Here is an 18,600-nt window from a genome sequence, read left to right as displayed (position 1 = left end):
CAGGGGGCTTGGGGACCCACCCAGTGCAGATCCATTCCCCCCTCCCAGAGCCTCACGGAAATCACTCCAGGGATCAAGCGATGGGGACACTAAGGGATCCCCATGGAACCACCCATTTTTGATCCCATCCCCACCCTTCCCTCCCCACTCCCATTGTTCCCCCAACCCAAAGACCCCTCCCAACTCAATCTGAGGGTCCCATTCCTCTCCTGGTCAGAATCCTCTTTTCCCCTGCTCTCCCACCCCTTCCCCATTGTGCCTCCAGCTCTACCTCTCACCCCTGGGCTTGGATTTGGGGATCCAGGCCCCTCCTGTTCAGTTTGAGGATCACATCCCCCCTTTCCCTCAATTCAGGCAGCTCCTGGAAGCTTTTTCCTGGGAGGAATCCCTGAGTTTTGGGACTTTTAGGATGTAGCTTAGGAGGAGAACAGCTCTGTCGGGCTTTCCCCTCCCTGTTGTGGCCCCTCAGCTGTCCCCGACACCCTGGGGGTGTTGGGATTTCCCTCCTAGGGACAAGGATGTTCATCCCCTTCCAGGAGCCCAGTGCCCAGCTGGGGCTCCAGGTCAGGGGTCCTTGAGCAGCTGCCCCAATACCTCCACCAGGTTCTCCCAGTGCAGCCGGAGCCGCTCGGCCTGGGCTCCCCAAAGGCCTCAGCAAGGTCCAAGTCCTGCCCAGGAACCCTCAACTCCCTCAAACCCAGCATCCCCCTCATCCCCTGCAAGTTCCTCCCATGGCACCGGCCACGGCCATGTCCCCACTTGTCACTGGCCATGTCCCACCATGTCCTCACCCATGGCTGTCTCCCCACCATGTTTCCATCCCTGTCACTGTCCCCCATGTCTCCATCCATGCCTGTGTCTCCCCATGTCCCTAGGGATGGCCCTGTCCCCCTCCATGTCCATGCGTGCCCATGTCACTCTCCATGTCTAATGCTTTTTCTCTTTTTGAGCCTGGTCTTATAAGCTCTCAGAGATAAGCATTATACCCTTGATAGCTCAGCTACCTCAGGTGGCATAAAACAAGCAGGATGGCTCATGTGACAGTGTTGGGAATAAAAAGTTTTAATAAAAGGCAAAAATAAAAAAGCTTTTTACAGAGAAAAGCCAAGTCAGGGCAAGAGGTTCTTGCTCTTACTAAAACACTTCACAAAAGCAATTAACTTCTTTTGTTCTCTTCTTTTCTAGGGAATTGCTTAGGTGGGACTTTTTGGCTCCTGTCCAATTAGCTACCCTTAAGTTTGAGGTGAAGTCCCCAAGGTCCTATGAGGTGTCTTTCAACCAAATTGAGGAGAGAAACACCTGGCCTTTTGTCCTTTTTAAGGGAACAAAAGGTTAACTTGTTTACTCTGTCAACAGAGGGCACATTCTTACACGTGTCCCACCATGTCTGTGTCCTACCATGACCACATCCACTAACTTAGTTCAATGTCTATTTTTACTTCAATATTGGATATTTTAAAGGGATAAAGAGAAATGAAAACAAAATCAAGGCCAAAAGAAAAAGACTTCCATGTCCATGCCGGCTGAGGATCCACGTGCTTGGGTGGAGGGAAGAACCTTTTTGGTGGAGTTTCTACCCCATTGTCTCCAAAATCTTGGTCTTTTCCCCAGTTTTTCCACCATCTGGCTGCAGAAGACACCCTTGGGCAATAGGAAATCAAAATCGTGGAATCCCTGAAGTTGGAAAAGACCTTGTCCTGGTTCAGAGCAAATTTGGGAGAGAACCTCCAAAGGGATTCCTCTGGAAAGCAGATTCAATTGGCTCCTCCCCAAGCCAGTTTGGGAAAAGTATCTCCTTGGAGAAAAGTCGAAAAAACTATTTTTTAAAGAATAAAACTTAAACAATATTAAACAATAAAACCTCTTGCTGCTCTAAAAGAGAGACAAACTCAGGAAGTCCCTCCGTGGGTTGTAGCTCAGCTCCCTCAGTCTCTTATCAGTCCCTCCGGTGCTGGAAATGCCACAGTCCAGGCCTGGCCCGCTGGGCCACAGGTGTGAGCTGCCGGTGCTCTTCTGGGTGTTCAGGCCAGAGCAGGTTTAAACAGGTCCAAAGAAAAGGGAAAAACAGCCACAGTCCAGGGAACTTCTCTGCCACAGCTAGCTAAAACTAATTAACAGCAAAGGAGAGCTCTGTACCTCTGTCTGTCCATCTGCAGACAACCTGGCCCAGGAGCAGAAATGTGGAGGAGTGCAGTTTCTGAAAACAAACTCTACCCTTCTCTCCCTCCTTTGCTCTCGGAACAAGTCTTAAAGGTGCAAAAATTATAATTCACCATAAACACAACAAACAACTGGAGATACAAGCATCATATAGTCAACCTAGGACATACCTCCAAGACCATTCAGTATTCCTTGATGCCACCAGAATATAGGATTGAGTGCAAAAGATTTTATGGAGTTGGAAGTCATTAAATCTGCTCTCCCCAAGGAATTCCCATTGTTGGTCTGTGCCCCAGTGGATGTTCCTGCCACTGGCTTTATCTAGGTGCCCACAGGGAACGAGGAAGATGTGGAGCCTCCCAGCCAAGTGTCTTCCCAACACAGATAACCAGGCCCATAGATCACCAAGACTGCCCAATGAAGGTCACTGAGGATCATCCAACGTGGATCCTCCCATGGAGGATGGAGCTGGAGCAGCACATGAAGCTCTTCCTGCACTCAGGGCACTTACAGGGCTTCAACCCATTAGTGGCGCCTCCGTTGGTGTTTGATCAAGGCTGATCTCTGTGAGAAGCTCTTCCCACACTTCCCACACTCGTAGGGCCTCTCCCCGGTGTGGATGTGCCGGTGCACGGTGAGGTGGGAGTTGTGCTTGAATCCCTTCCCGCAGTCGGGGCAGCGGTAGGGCCTCTCCTCGGTGTGACTCCGCTGATGTACGAGGAGACTGGAGCTGATCCGAAACCTCTTCCCACACTCAGGACACTCGTAGGGCTTCTCCCCGCTGTGGATGCGCTGGTGCTTTCTCAGGTCTGAGTGCCACCCATAGCTCTTCCCACATTCCAAGCAGGTGTAGGGCCGTTCCCCAGTGTGGATTACCTGGTGCCGAATCAGGGCTGAGCTTTCTCTGAAACTCTTCCCACATTCCCCACACTTGTAGGGCTTTTCCCCAGTATGGATCTTTTTGTGTTCCGTAAGCTGGGAGTTGAGGCTGAAACTCATCCCACACACCCCACACTCGTAGGGCTTTTCTCCAGTGTGGATCCTCTCATGTCTCCTCAGGTCAGAGCTCTGCCTGAAGCTCTTCCCACATTCCCCACACTCATAGGGTTTTTCCCCAGTGTGGATCCTCTGGTGTTGCATCAGGTAGCCCTTCTGGCTGAAGCTCACCCCACATTTCCCACACTCAAAGGGCTTTTCCCCAGTGTGGATCCTCTGATGTTGGATCAGAATGGAGTTCTGGTTGAAGCTCCTCCCACACTCCCCACACTCAAAGGGCCTCTCCCCGGTGTGGAATCTCTGGTGAAGTCTCAGGCTGGAGCTCCAGCGGAAACGCTTTCCACATTCCTCACACTCGTAGGGCCGTTCCCCAGTGTGGATCACCTGGTGCTGGATCAGATCCAAGCTCCGCCTGAAACCCTTCCCACATTCCAAGCACTTGTGGGGCTTCTCCCTGCCACGAGGTTTCTCCACCAGCTCTGAGCTCTGGCTGGATCTCTGCCCGCCTTCCTGGTTCAGGGGGGCTCTTTCCTCCCTGCAGCTCCCTGGGCTGGGTTTGCTGCCACTCCTTGTGCGGGATCTCCAGGGCTTTTCCTCCTCCTCCATTTCCTCCATTTTCATTCCTCCCCGGGAATGAAAAATCCTGGTCTGGGGGAAAAAAAAAAGAACAGAGCATCTTGGACTGGGAGTTCCTCCTGTCCCCACTTCATCTCACCAAGTCATTGGGCATTGTGTGTCTATAAGAACCTCCAAAACACCAAGGTTCAGCATAAAAATCCTCGAAACTTTAAGACACAGATCAAAACCTCCCCAAACATCAAGATTCAGTAAAAAATTCCTCCAAAACATAAAGATTCAGCCCCTAAAAAAAATAAAGCACCAACATTTAACCCAATAAAGCTGAGAAATGCCATGACTCACCCCTGTGAAAATCGTGGAACCCCTCAACAGTCACCTGCTGCATGTGGGGTGGCAATGCTCCTGGGGCTAAGGGGAGGCTATAGATACAAGGAGGGATGGAACCTTGTGGTGATCCTTGTTTCTGCTCCTCCTCCTCCTCCTCCTGTGTTCTATTCTTCCTCACACTCCTCTTCCTCTTCCTATTCCTCCTTCTCCTGCACAATCCCACCCTCTCCTGCCACCTGCATCCTTTGACCATTTTGTTCCTCAAGCCTGCTTCTCCTTCCCTTCTCCTCCTGGCCCCAGGCCCAGCACCCACTGCCGGCTCCCTCTTCCCCCCAGCCCCACAGCATCCCAGCGCAGGGGCAGGGATGGAGCTGGGGCAGGTCGGGCTGGGGCAGCGCTGGGCTCTCGGCCGCTCCCGCCCGCACTCGGTCCCCACTGCAGCCGCTCCCGCCAGGACAGCGCGGGGGGGCCCGGCCTTGGCGCTGCCCCACTCCCACCTCCCCAAATTCCCCTCGCGGGGCCATGGGGCCGAGGGGGGGCGCAGGTGGGTCCAGGTGGGGAACGCGGGGAGCTGCGAGTCTGCCTGGCAACTGGTGAGTCATCAGCGCCGCGGGCTCTGATTGGCTGAGCTCGGCCCGAGCCCTGGGGCTGCAGCACAGAGGGGACACCCTGCTCCAGGGGGGATGTCCCACAAACGGGGGACCCCATGGGAGGAACCACAGGAAAGTGTCTTTACAAACAGATGCTCTGAATCTGCTCGGACATAGGGCCAGGGAGCTGTAAAAAAGGAAATGACAGGAGACACCATCAGTTTCAGAAAATGTTATCAATAGATGACACAAACTGCTGTTCAGCCAAGGTCCTTCCCTATTCATGAACTTCCAGAAGAACAACAAAGACTTAACAGAGCCATGAATATCGTTTGCTATATAACAGCAGGGAACATATCAAGGTGGGTATGTAGTAGGTGGATTGGGAAGTCTGTACCTGTCAAGTGCTTCAGCCAGTGGGGAGAGCAGAGGGAGATGTGGCCAAGAAAGTTCAGATGAAAAAGAGACTGTGTCCTCCAACAATTGGAGATATCCCGTGGGGAATGTCCCATGGCCTCTCCCATTTTTAGGAATGAAATTCCATTTACAGGACTCCTCTGTCTGCTCTGTGGACAGAATCCTCTGGTGATGTCAATTTTTCCGCACACCCTGAGGCTCATCCCGAATTCCTTCCACCCTCCGGGGCGGCGGGCAGCAAGTGCAGCTGAAGGTGCCTCACCCACTTTGGGTGATCGGCTCCCTTGGCTGGCGGCAGCACCAGGGATTGATTGGGGACCCGGGAGTGACCAGGAGACAGACGAGTGACACATCAGGGGGGTCTGTGAAGAGTCAGCAGGGAGAGAGCACTGAAAATCTCATCAGTGAGTGCCCTGGGATCTTTGGGGAGTGAACATGGCAGGGCACCCATGGAGGGGAGAAAAGGGAAAGCCAGGAAGGGGGCCTGGCCAAAGGAATGATGATCCCAAAATGTCTCTGAAGGGTCCCTTGGGAGAATGTTGAGGTAGTTTGCACATTTCCCCAGAGGTAATTAAGGACATGGACACCCAGGGTGGCAACAAGGAAAGTGGAGAAGGCATTTAGACAACAGGGGATGGATGGTGTTCGTGTCCTGGGAAGGAATCAGGTGAAGGGGAGTGTGCAGCAATATGGTTCAGGCAAGAAGCAGCAGGAGGAATCTGTGTGGTAAGAAAAAGGATGAGGGAAAAAAGGAGGAAGAGAAAAATACTCTGGATTGGGATGTTTTTCCACAGAGTCTTAACCTCACAATTTGCCAGCTAATATTTTGAATTCCCAGTTTCCCAGACAGGAAAAGCAGGAGGTCAGGATGGCAGGGGTTTCTCTGCGGTGGCAGCGGCAGCACCGGGCGCAGAGGTGCGGCACCGGGAGCACGGGCTGGGGCCTGTGGGGAGCTGCGGGGCCGGGCCGGGGCTGTGGGGCAGCCGGGGCTCAGCGCCGGGCGCTGCCTGACCCCACCAGCCCCGGGCAGGGCCGGCAGTGGCCCCCGGCCCCCAGGAGGCTGCGGGACGCCCCGGCCGCTGCCCGGCCCCGGGGAGCTGCCGGCCCTGCCCGCCGGGGGGGCCGCCTTTGGACACTGCGGCAGGACAGGCACCGGCTCTGCCACACGGGCTGGGCAGGGACCCTGAGCACAACGGGGAACACAAAGGAACAGCTGGGAAATGCAGAGTGCACATGGAAGGATCAGGATTTGCTGTTCAGGATTTGCTTTGGGTCCCTGCAGAAAGGAAAGGTTTTGCAGAAAGCTCAGCAGCTCTCAGAGGATGAGCACCCACAGGCAGTGACCGGGGCTGCAGGAGTGGCACAAGAAGCCCTGCAGCACTTGGGCACAAAGGCACAGCAGCTGAAGGCAAGAAGGGATGAGCAAAAGGCCAAGCTGAAGGCAAAGGCCACGGCAGAGTTCCCACAGCCCCTGAGGGATCAACCCCAGGGCCCAAGGGGGCCCCAGCACCCAGGGCATGACGGGGTCGGCCACAAGCACCTGGCAGAGGCATTGCCCTCCTGGCCAGGGCAGAGCCCACCCAAACAGCCCCTGGGAAGGAGTCAGGGCTCCAGCTGCAGCCCACAAGGACACTGCAAGCACAGACAGCAGCACCCTCAGCAGGAGCAAGTCCACCCCTGCATGGACATGGATTGGCAGGGCTCTCTGAGCTCCCATCCCACCGGGGACCCACCACACTGGAGCCCTGGAGAACGCTCAGTCTTCGTCTGAAAATGAAGAAAATGTCTTTGTGGATGGCTCTTCAAGGGCAGCAGAAGGGAAAAGAGTTCCAAGACACGCTGTTGTTGAGGAAAGGGAATCAGACAAAGCGCAGGTTACCCCCATGGTCAGCTCAACTGGCACAGCTGTGTGTGCTTGTAAGAGCCTGGCACTGAAATGCCCTGAGCAGGAAGGCTTCAATATCTTCTGGTGACACCATCTCACCTAACAGGGGGGCAAAAAGCAATTCTGATTGCTGGGCAACCACTGGATCACTTATTAAGGTATTTCTAAAAGACATAATTCCAACAAAAGGGATTGTGGAAGCAACAGACTCAGACAGCAGAACTCATTTCAAAGGAAAGATCCTCCAGGGAGTTATGGCAGCTTTAGGAATACAATGGGACCTCCAGAACCCCTGGCACCCCCAGAGCTCAGGCTGGGTACAAAGAATGAATGGGGAAAGAAAGAAACACCTTTGGAAGCTGGGGATGGAGACCAAGATGCCATGGGTACAGCTTTTGCCATTGGCTTGGGCAAGAAGAAGAGCCAGACCCAGGGCAGATATTCAATTATTTCCCCTTGGAATTGATCTTGGGAATTCCTAACCCTGGGAATTCTCCACCAAGCGCAGGGTGGAGATAAGGGATGCACATTTAAAGCAGTCTGTGGCCAGAATCCTGTCTCTGGTGCAATCTCTCCCCCAGGAAGCTGGGCTGGCACAGAGCCTGCCTTGGCACTTTGCTGCTGCCAACATCCAAGCAGGACATGGGCTCTGCCTAAGGAGTGCAAAGCAGCACCACTGCTGGCCAAGTGGCGTGGCCCATGCCATGTCTGGACTCCAGGTGTTGATCATCGGGTGCTGATCATCGCATAAACGGCCCAAGATGGATATCATGGAAATCCTCAGACAAATGCATGTGAATGCAGCGTTCCCGTAAAATCTCATCAGGGATTCACCTACTCCGGACACTGAATTATTCCTCCTCATCACCAAAAAAGAAAATCTTATTAACCTATGGACTCTGAATAGAAGAAAAGACTGATTGCTGAAATCTTGGCCTCAGGCGGAATTTTCCCTATAAAAACCGCTTGTGCCAGGATGGAGGTGTGTGGACATAGGGGAAAACCTCTCCTGAGGCTGACTCCTTGTTACACACCCAGGGCTGATTCCCAGGCTCGGCACTGTCTTTTTCTATGGCTGGTGAGATAGAATTTGACCGCTAATAATTTTTTTTTTTTTTTAAACTGGCTGAATAAATTCTCATTTATAAAAATCCCTCTGCCCACTCCAACATCTGCTGTCACTGTCTGTGCTGTACAGGGTGTATCAGAGCACTGGGGTTTTTGCTCCAACAAGTTCAGGGAAATCAGCTGGAATTCAAGTATTTGATGATGCAATTAGAAAACAGTGATCAATTGATGCAGCCCCAGATTGAGAGAGCACCCAAAAATGGGGAAAAGTTGAACGGCTACCAGAACAAATCCTACAACACCATGGACCAGCCCCTGGGAACCCCAACAAATTTGTTAAAAATGCATGTTATATGGCTCTATGCAGATAGTTACTATATGTATTATGTTATATAGATTAATTGTGCTGTGTAACATTTTAATAGTATGGTAAATGTAGCTTTGTGGATAAAATGAAGCAATAGTTGTTCAAAGAGAAACTATGTATAGGGGGGGGGGGGTTTAAGGAATGAGATACTCGCTTCAAGGAACACCTAAATTTTCCAGAGAAGAGCAATTTATGGTTTTCTTATTAGAAGAAGCTAATTTCATTACTTCATGCTAACACTGGAAGACCCCGTGGGAATTAAAGGAAACAGCTGACATACAACAGACAAGAGTTTCATGCTTTAAATAGAATGTATGCATAACCATGAAGGATATACAAATATGCAATAGTGTATTGTTTTAAGGGTGATTCCTTTGTTAACAAGGTATACTCATCTTGCCTTAAGTGCCCAAGAGCATCTGGACCTCAGTAATTCTTTACTTTTTATTATCTTGTAATTCTCCAAACTCTAAATTTTTTATTACTCTAGTCGTATTCCTATGTTTTTCAACATTTTATTATTATTAAACTTTTAAATTTTAAAAACCAAATGATTGGCATTTTTCACAAAATCCTATAAGGAGACAGAGAACCCATTTATCACTACAATGGCATCATTAGATTACAAGCTGTCCTCAGAATAAGAACCAACCAGACAGCTCCAGCTCCTGACCTTCCTGCCGACCAAGCCACTGAAAGAGGAACACAACATTTCAGCAGGGGATGGGATCAGATGGTCTCTTAGCAGAAAAAGCAGGAGTTTGTGGAAAACTAAATTACTCAAACTGCTCTTGGCAAGGAGATGAAAAAGGAAAAGTGCTGAAAAAGATAAGAAAGGAAATAGGAGAGCAGTTTATGTATTGGTGCAAACATGGAAAGGATGGGAATGGGACACGGTTTCCTGGCTCCCCAGCACACCAGGGGTTAAAGGAATGCTGCTTCTCCTCTTCTGTGCTGCAGCAACTCTCATCTTTTTACCATGCTCCACACCTTGGCAGTGCAGCTCATCCAGCAGCTGAGCCAGGGCATGCAGGTGGCAGCCAGGCCTCCTGATCCACAAACGGCTACAAAAGGACAGGGAATGAGGGCACCGAGAATAATCCCAAAACCAAAGAGGACCCGGGAAGAACAAAACAGAGTCAAGGAGTGAATCTGCCTGGAGATCGGGTCGGGCACTTGTAGATAAGGAAGTAACGGGAGAAACCATCAGTTCCAATAAATGTTAGAAATTGACCCAGACAGCTGCTCAAAGTCCCGCTACATTCCTGAACTTCGAGGAGAAGAACAAAGACTTAACAGAGCCATGAATATCGGCTGTTATACAAAAGGAGGGTGCACATTAACGAGGACAGGCTCCAGGCGCATCGGGAAGTCGGAACCTTCCAAGGAACTCAGCCGGTGGGCAAAGGCAGAGGGAGATGCTGCCGGGAAAATGAGGATAAAAAGGAGGCTGCGGACTACAGCCACGGCAGAGAGCGCACGGCAAATGCCCCACGGCCTCTGCCCCTGCTCGGCAATAAAGTCACTTTGACAGGACTCCTCGCTCTCCGCCGGGCACACGAACCTCCGGCGACGGGAATTTCCCCGCCCGCTCCCGGCCGCGGGGCAGCCCCTCTGTCCTACCCACAGCAGCCGGGCCGAGCCAGCGCTGCTCCGGCAGCGGCTCCTGCCCGGCCCCGGCGGGAAGGAGACCGCGGGCAGCCGCTCCCGCAGCGCCCTCGGCCCGGGGCCGGCACGGGCCGGACACGGCACCGGCGAGCCGCCGGAGCCCCCTGCCGCCCCCTCCGCCCGCAGCCAGCCCCGAGCCCCCGCAGAGCCCAGCGCGGCTCCCACCTGCGCCGGGGCCGCCTCCGAGCTCCGCCGCCGCCGCCTCACCGCGCTCCGGCCGCTGCCGCCGCTGCCGGGCCCGCGCAGCCGCTCGGCCAATGGCGGCGCTGCGCGGCCACGGCCGCCCTCAGCCCGCCGCCGGGGCCGCGCCGCGCCCCGCTCCCACCAATCAGCGCGCCGCAACCGCGACTGACGGCACCGGCGGCCAATGGCAGCGAGCTCGGGGCGGGCTCTGCGCACGGCCCCGCCTCGCCCCGCGCTCTCGGCGCCCCCGGGCTGCGTGAGGGGAAAGCCGGAGATGAGGAACAGCCCCGGCACGGGCCCGGGCCGAGCCGGGATTGAGCTGCCCACACAAACAAACTTCTCCGCGCCTCCCGCCACGGCTTTCCCGGCCCTGCGCCTCCCGTGCCTCCGCCTCTGCGGGAAGCCCAGGAGCCTCACTTCTCCTGCCCCTCGTTAGCGCATCAGTTCTTCGCTTTGATTTCCCCCGAAAAGGGAAACCTGCCCCAAGCCCTGTGGGTGGGTGGGGCAGGGGAGAGATTTCTGGCAGAAAACTCCAAAGACTCGGAGCAGGAGCAGGAGAAGTCAGCGCAGAGCCTTAAATGCAGCTTTCCCCACGCCTCCCTGCTCCCAGCTGCACCTCCTCCCCCGGCAGGGCAGGAGACAGGGAATGGGGCCATGCTCAGCTCATCCCCCGGGGCTTCTCCCTCTGCTCAGGGACAGGAGTCGTTCCCTGCTGCACCCTGCGCTCTCTCCCGGCCGAGACTTCTCCAGGAACTTCTCGGAGCGGAGTCCATCCCCTGGGCACAGCCCCCTCCGAGTGCTGCAGCGTGGGTCACTGTGCCACGGGCTCAGTCCTGCCAGGGTCCCTGAGGAGAATTTTGGGGTTTGGGGCGTGGCCGGAGCCCCCGGGGGGAATTTTGTGGCGGTTTTGGGGATTTGGGGCGGGTTTGGGCGGGGCCAGAGCGAAAGCGAAAGCGATGGCGGGAGCGCGGCTGGCGCTGGCGGGTGAGGAAGGGGCGAAAAACCCCAAAAATCGGGATCCCAAATCCGCCCCGACCCCAAATCCCGGCGGATCCGAGCCCCGCCCCCCCCCTCAACCCCAAATCCTGGGAAATCCCCTCAAATTTCGGAAAACCTCAAAAATCCATAACCCCAAAAATCGGAACCCCCAAATTCGGGACATTCCCGGAACCGGGACCCCCAAAATTCCCCACTCAAAACTTCCCAAATTCCTGCACTCCCCCCCCCCACCAAAAAAAAAAAAACCTGCCTCAAATCTCTCCGGGGACCCCAAAATCTTCCCCAAGACCCCCCCCAGCACCCCCAAATCCTTCAAAGACCCCCCAAATCCTGTCCAGGACCCCTTTGCGACCCCCCAAAATCCCCCAGGAACCCCCCAAAGTCCCCCAGGAGCCCCCAGATCCCCCTATACCCCACCCCGGCACCCCCAGATCCCTTCTCGGACCCCCCCCAGGACCCTTCAAAATCCCCCAGGACCTGCCGAATTCCCCCCAACCCCCCCCCCCCAAGGCCCCCCAGGTCCCCCTGGACCGCCCGAAATCCCCCAGGACCCCCGAATTTCCCCCAGACTCCCCCAGGACTCCCCTAAATCCCCCCAAGGACCCCCCGGATCTTCCTCAAATCTCCCGAAGCCCTCTTGAAATCCCCCAGGACCCCCCAAACCCCCTCGGGACCCCCTAAACCACTCCGGACCCCCCCTGGATCCCCCCAAATCCCCCACGACCTCCCTAATCTCCCCCAAAACTCCCCCAGGACCTCCCAAAACCTGTTCAGGACCACCTAAACGCCCCCCAGGACCCCCCCAGATCCCCCCCAGGCTCCCCCGAAATGCCCCCTAAGACGCCCTCAAATCTCTCCAGGAGTCCCCAGAGCCCCCCCTGGATTCCGAAAGCCCCCTAGAACCTTCCCAAATTCCGCCAAACTCCCCTCAAATGCCCCCGAAACGCTCCCAGAACCCCCCAGGACCCCCCAAAACCCCTCTTTGTCCACCCAAGACCCCCAAAATCCCCCCCAAATTCCCCCAGACCCCCTAGGACCCCCCACATCCCCTCTTTGCCCCCTCAAGCCCCCCCAGCCCCATATTTTTGCCCCCCCAGGGCTGTTCCTGGCCTGGGGGGGGGTGGCGGTTTTTGGGGACCCCCCCCCCGCCCTGCGCTGCCCCTGCGGCGCCCCCTCCCCCCGCGGGGCCCTGCTCCGGCTTCTGGGGGGTCCCGAGGCCCCCCCGGCCCCCGGCCCCCCGCGGGACCCCCAGAACGCCTTCGATGTCATCGGTGCGAGACCCCCCAATTGAGGGGGACCCCCGCGGTTCTGGGGGGGGGCGGGAAAGGCTTCTGGGGGGTCCTGGGGGGGTTCGGGAGTGATTTTGGGGGGTCCTGGGGGGGGTTGGGGGCGATTTTGGGGGGTTTTGGGGGCGATTTTGAGGGCGATTTTTGGGGGTTTTGAGGGCGATTTTGAGGGGTTTTGGGGGCTTTTGGGGGTTTTTCTGGGGGGGTTCAGGGGCGGTTTTCAGGGGATTTTGGGGGGTTTTTGGGGGCGATTTTTGAGGGCAATTTTGGGGGGCTTCTTGGGGTGTTCTGTGGATGTTTTGGGGGCATTTTTGGGGGATTCTAGGGGGTTTTGGGGGCATTTTTTTGGGTTGTTTTGGGGTGACTCCTGGAGGGTTTTAAGGGAATTTTGGGGGAAATTTTTGGTGTTTTTTTGTGGGGTCCTGGGGGGGGGTTGGGGGTGATTTTTGGGGGTTTTGGGGGGATTTTGGGTGGATTTGCTGTGATTTTGGAGTGCAGCTCACCCCCTGCTCTTTCCCTTTTCCTGCAGTCCCCTGGGGGGTGCTGAGGGGATTTTGGGGGTATTTGATGGAATTTTGGGGGTATTTGATGGAATTTTGGGGGTATTTGATGGGATTTTGGGGTGCAGCTCACCCCCTGCTCTTTTCCTTTTCCTGCAGTCCCCTGGGGGGTGCTGAGGGGAGTTTGGGGGGATTTGATGGAATTTTGGGGGTGTTTGGTGGGATTTTGGGGTGCAGCTCACCCCCTGCTCTTTCCCTTTCCCTGCAGACCCCTTGGGGGTGCTGGGGGAATTTTGGGGTCCCTCCCGGCAGCCCCCCCGGTGCGAGCTCAGCCCCACGGCGCCGCTGCTGCCACCCCCGGGGACGTCCCCGGGGTCCCCGCAGTGCCACCCCGGGCTGGGGACGCGCTGGTGGCTCCTGGCCCTGGGGACGCCCGAGGGGGAGGGGACGGCGCTGCTGCAGCAGCGGGGAGGAGACCCGCCGCTCCTCAACGGTGAGGGGACACCGGGGACAGCTCTGTGTGTCACCTGTGTCACTGTCACCTGTGTGTGGCACCTGGTCACCTGTGTCATTGTCACCTGTGTGTGGCACCTGTGTGTCACTGTCACTTCTGTGTCACCTGTGTTTGCCAGCTCTGTGTTTGTCACCTCTGTGTTTGCCACCCCACGGCTCCAAACGTCCCCGGTGTCACCCCATGTTCCCCATGCCAATATCCCAATGTCCCCATTGTCCTCACATGCACAACATCACCCCACTGTCCTGATGCCCCCACACTGTCCCCATGTCCCCGATGTCCCCGATGTCCCTGATGTCCCCAATGTCCACCCATTATCCCCAATGTCTCTGATGTCCCCGATGTCCCCCCACTGGGGGACAATGGGGACAATGGGGGGACATCAGGGGCATCGGGGACATTTCCCCAATGTCCCGGATGCTACTGATGTCCCCGATGTCCCCCTATTGTCCCCATTATCCCACACATCTCCATTGTCCCCTTGTCCCCGATGTCCCCCCATTGTCCTCATGTCCCCCATTATCCCCATGTCCCCGGTGTCCCTAGTGTCCCCAGTGTCCCCCCGCCGGTGATGCCCTGCCCCACCCCGCAGTGTCCCTGATATCCCCCCATATCCCCGGTGTCCCCGATGTCCCTAGTGTCCCCACACATCCCCGATGTCCCTGATGTCCCCACACATCCCTGATGTCCCCAGTGTCCCCAATGTCCCCGCACCCCATGACTACCCTGTCCCGCCCCACAATGTCTCTGACATCCCCCCACATCCCCGATGTCCCCAGTGTCCCCGATGTCCCCACACCCCTGACGCCCTGTCCCACCCCTCAGTGTCCCTGTTAGTGTCCACGCAGACGCCGCAGACACGGGCGCTGCTGGGGGCGCCGGGGCGGCTGCACTGCGCCTTCGCGCCCCCGGCCGAGCCCTTCACGCTGCAGTGGTTGCGGCACCGCCACGGCGCCACGCGGCGCCTGCTGGCCTTCGACTCGGCCGCCGCCCACCGCACCGAGGCCGCGCCGGGGGTGCTGCTGTTCCTGGGGGGCCACGGGAGCCCCCCCGGCACCGCACAGGTGAGGGGAGGGGAGGGGCTGCGGAGCCCTGCGGGGACAGCGGGGGGCGCCACCGAGCAGGGGGTGTCGGTTGCTCCCGGCCGCCTCCTGGCCACTATGGGGCGCCACTGGGCAGCCTGGGTCCTCCCGGCCGCTAGGGGGCGCTGGGGGCATGAAACCGCTTTTGTCATCCTGGCCACCAGGGGGCGCCGCTGGCACTGGAAAGCCTCGGTCCTCCCGGCCGCTAGGGGGCACTGCGGGCATTGAACAGTTTTTGGAAAGTTTTGGGAGCATTTTTCAGGGAAAATTTTTGGGAAGTCCTGGGGGGGTTCGGTGAGTGATTTTGGGGGGTTTTGTTGTGGGGGGGCTTGGAAGCATTTTTTGTGTTTAGGGGGGTCGTTTTTGGGGGCATTTTTTGGGGGTTTTTGGGCACGGCCATGGTCCTCCCGGTCACCGGGGGGCGCCGCTGAGGCCGAACGTTTCCTCGGTCCTCCCAGCCGCCGGGGGGCGCCAGGGAGGTGTCGCTGCAGCTGCCGCCGCTCTCGGTGTCGGACGACGGTGCCTTCGTCTGCTCCATGAGCACGCCCCGCGGGCAGGTGCAGCAGGTGCTGCGGCTGCACGTGATTGGTCAGTGCCGGGAATGGGCGGGGCCGGGGCTCCCATTATGTCCCAGTCCCTCCCAGTACTTCCCAGTTCCCTCCCAGTATGTCCCAGTCTTCTCCCAGTATGTCCCAGTTCCCTCCCAGTTCCCTCCCAGTCCCTCCCAGTTCCTTCCCAGTCCCTCCCAGTCCCTCCCAGTATCCCCAGCTCACTGTCTCGTGTCCCAGCCCCTCCCCGGGTGTCCCTGCTGCCGTCCCGGCTGTCCCCGGGGCTCCCGGCCGAGCTGCGCTGCGACGCCGTCGGCTTCTTCCCGCTGGACGTGGAGATCCGCTGGGAACACCGCGCCCACGGACACACCCGGCCACACCCGGGGGACACCTCGGGGGACAGCCCGGTGACCACCCTGGGGCCCAGCTGGAGCTCCGGGCACCGGCGCGCGGCCGACGGCACCTTCAGCCGCAGCGCGGGGCTGCGTGTGGCTGCGGCAGCGCCGGGGGACAGCTACAGCTGCCTGGTGACACACGCGGCGTGGGACACCCCACACCGGGTCACCGTGGTGGTGGCAGGTGAGGGACACCTGAGGACACACCTGGGGACATCAGGGATGGGGTTTGGGGACACCTGGGGACATCAGGGACAGGGTTTGGGCACAGCTGGGCATATTAGGGACATCAGGGACAGGGTTTGTGGACACCTGAGGACATCAGGGATGGAGTTTGGGAGACTTGAAAACATCAGGGATGCGGTTGGGGACAACTGGGGACATCAGGGATGGGGTGTGGAGGGTCTTGGGACACCAGGACTGGGGTTGGGGACACCTGGGATGGGGTTGGGGATATCAGGAATGGTGTTGGGGACATTGAGGATAGAGTTGGGAACACCAGGATGGGGTTGGGGACATCAGGAGTGGGGTTGGGGACACTTGGGGACATTAGGAACGGGGTTTGGAGGGTCTTGGGACACCAGGGATGCCTGGGGACACTGGGGACAGGGTTGGGGACACCTGGGATGGAGTTGTGGACACTGGGGACAGGGTTGGAGACACCTGGGAAGGGGTTGGGGATATCTGGGACAGGGTTGGGGGCACCTGGGATGGGGTTGGGGATACTGGGGACAGGGTCGGGGACACAGGCATGGAGATAGGGACAGCTGGGATGGGGTTGGGGACACTGGGGACAGGGCTGGGATCTCCTAAGGAACATCAAGAGCGAGCTGGGGACATTGCGGGGTGGCCGGTGCCACCAGGACGGGCTCGGTGCCACCCAGGGGTGTTGGTGTCACCCGGGGGTGTCAGTGATGTGTCCCCAATGTCCCCACAGGTGCCACCATGCCCAGTGTGGAGGACATGGCGGGGATGGCCCTGGTGGCCTTCGTCATCGGGGGGCTCAGCCTGCGCCTGTGGCCCTCGGCGGGGAGGTGACACCGGTGTCCCCAATGTCCCCGGTGTCCCCCTTCATCTCCATGTCCCCATGTCCCAGGTGTCCCCAATGTCCCAATGTGTCCCCTCCTCTTCTCTCTCACTCCAGGGGGGCTCTTCATGTGACAGCTCCAATGTCCCCAAACCCCCAAAAATGTCCCCAACCCCCCCCAAAAATGTCCCCAACCACAAATGTCCCCAAGCTCCCCAAACTTCCCCAATGTCCCCAAATGTCCCCAATGTCTCAATGTCCCCAAATGTTCCCAAATGTCCCCAGTGTCTCAAAGTCCCCCCATTGTCCCCAAGATGTCCCCAAATATTTCCAGATTAAACCGGGGGGTGGGGGGGGGTGACATCACCCACAAACCGATGCATCCTGACTGGGGATTGTGGACATTTGGGGACATCTGCGGACATTTCTGGAGATTTTGGGATGTTGGGGAGTTTGGGGACATTTAGGGAGGTTTGGGGTCATTTGGGAACATTTGGGGACATTGGGGACACCGGGGGGGTTGGTGACACTTGGGGAGTTTGTTCCAGTTTGGATTTTAAGGTTCTTTTTTAAGGCATTGATTAAAAAACCCAAAGCACGAATTTAAAGTCATTAAAGAACCAATTACCCAGCTCCAATTGTTCACTGAATTTTTTTAAAAAAGCAATTTTAAAAAAGTTCTGTTTCCCATTTTAATGATTTTTCAGCAAATCTTCATTTTTGTCATGGGAGAGAGAAGGGCAAAAAAAGGAGAAAAAAATGGGGAAAAAAAGGAAAAAAAAGGAGATTTCCATTCCCATTGTTCCTTCATCTCCACACATCCAAATCAAGAGCAGGGAGTTATCAATAATCAATAGAAGGGAGTTATAAATAATCAATAGCAGATTATTATAAATCAATGGCAGGGAGTTATCAATAGTCAATAGCAGCGCATCATTCAATCTGCATTTTTCACAATATTACAAAGAAATCACTCAAATATTCATGATTGATTATTGGTTATTAATTAATAACCATTACAAAGAAATTGATCCAGTATCAATAATTCATTGATTATTAACTAATCAATATTACAGAGAAAGCAATCCAATATTGTCCAAGACTGAAGAAAAAAAACCAAACATTTTCCTGTTACCATCTGAGTAGGAGTTGCCTCGGGGCAGTTTTCCTTATCTGCTGTTAATGGCCCCATCAATGCCTGGCCACATGACTCAGAGATAACACTGTCCAGGAGGAGGAGGTGATTAAGGACACACCTCGTGACTCATAATGACCCATTGTGAGATGCTCTGCCCAAGGGGAGGAGCTAGGCATTCCCACCTGGATAAAACTGGGGATTTCTAGACAGAGGGGAGCCTTTCCACAGGTTCTCTGAGAAGACACAGCAACTACATTTGCCATCCCAAGAGGACTGCAGCTCTTCCAATTCGGACTGCTACCAGCACGCTGGCCAGGTTGTATTCTTTGTCAGTAGCCTTTCCCTTTGTATTATTGCATGTATTTTTGTCCTTTTCCCCTTTTCCCAATAAATTGTATTTCTGACTTGGAGTCTCTCACTGGTTTTACTTTCAAACCAGAACACATCACAAGTGACTTGTGGGAAGAGCAAATCTTCCTCAAGGCATTTTATGGAGGGTTAAGTTTAATTTCTGCTGAGTTCGTTTTGTCCAGTGCTCAGAGGATGCTCAAGGGGTCTCTGGTTTTGGTTTGGCCCCAATTTTCTTCTGATTTGTCTTTATCACTTAAAAACACCTTAAAAATGGCTAAAAAGAGTATTGACCAGACATGTCAAAAATCCCACCATTTAAAAGGTATTTGAGGTGGAATTTATGGTTTGGGAACATATTCTAGAGGATCTGTGGATTCTTGGGGGATATCTGGTAGTATTTTCCATACCTTTCCATTCCAAATGCCAAGGTGGATTGGTCTGTCACCTCAAAATGACTCAATCCCACTCAAAACTCCTCAATCTTACCCCAAAATAGGTGAATCCCACCTCAAAATGGCTG

General features: G+C 55.8%; 2 protein-coding genes across 2 annotated transcripts; one reads left to right on the top strand and one right to left on the bottom strand.

Annotated features, from left to right (window-relative positions):
* Positions 1 to 1,038: 1,038 nt before the first annotated feature.
* LOC146767200 (uncharacterized) lies at positions 1,039 to 10,313 on the bottom strand. The gene is made up of 2 exons (XM_085581177.1): positions 10,223 to 10,313; positions 1,039 to 3,804 (listed from the first exon to the last, which is right to left on the bottom strand). Exon 2 carries the CDS (start codon positions 3,775 to 3,777, stop codon positions 2,686 to 2,688), a length of 1,092 nt encoding a protein of 363 aa, XP_085437303.1. The 5' UTR covers positions 3,778 to 3,804; positions 10,223 to 10,313; the 3' UTR covers positions 1,039 to 2,685.
* An 883-nt stretch (positions 10,314 to 11,196) lies between these two features.
* On the top strand, positions 11,197 to 18,133 carry LOC144246370 (tapasin-like). The gene is made up of 7 exons (XM_085582349.1): positions 11,197 to 11,224; positions 12,265 to 12,510; positions 13,294 to 13,518; positions 14,365 to 14,603; positions 15,080 to 15,209; positions 15,410 to 15,748; positions 16,502 to 18,133. The coding sequence occupies exons 1-7, from the start codon at positions 11,197 to 11,199 to the stop codon at positions 16,600 to 16,602; spliced, it is 1,308 nt and encodes a 435-aa protein (XP_085438475.1). The 3' UTR covers positions 16,603 to 18,133.
* The last annotated feature ends 467 nt before the right edge of the window (positions 18,134 to 18,600 follow it).

The sequence above is a fragment of the Lonchura striata genome, chromosome 5 (genome assembly GCF_050655825.1).
Source record: "Lonchura striata isolate lonStrDom1 chromosome 5, ASM5065582v1, whole genome shotgun sequence".
In the NCBI taxonomy this organism is placed as follows: Eukaryota; Metazoa; Chordata; class Aves; order Passeriformes; family Estrildidae; genus Lonchura; species Lonchura striata.
Note: the sequence above shows the minus strand (reverse complement) of the source record. Positions and strands in the feature narration are given on the sequence as shown.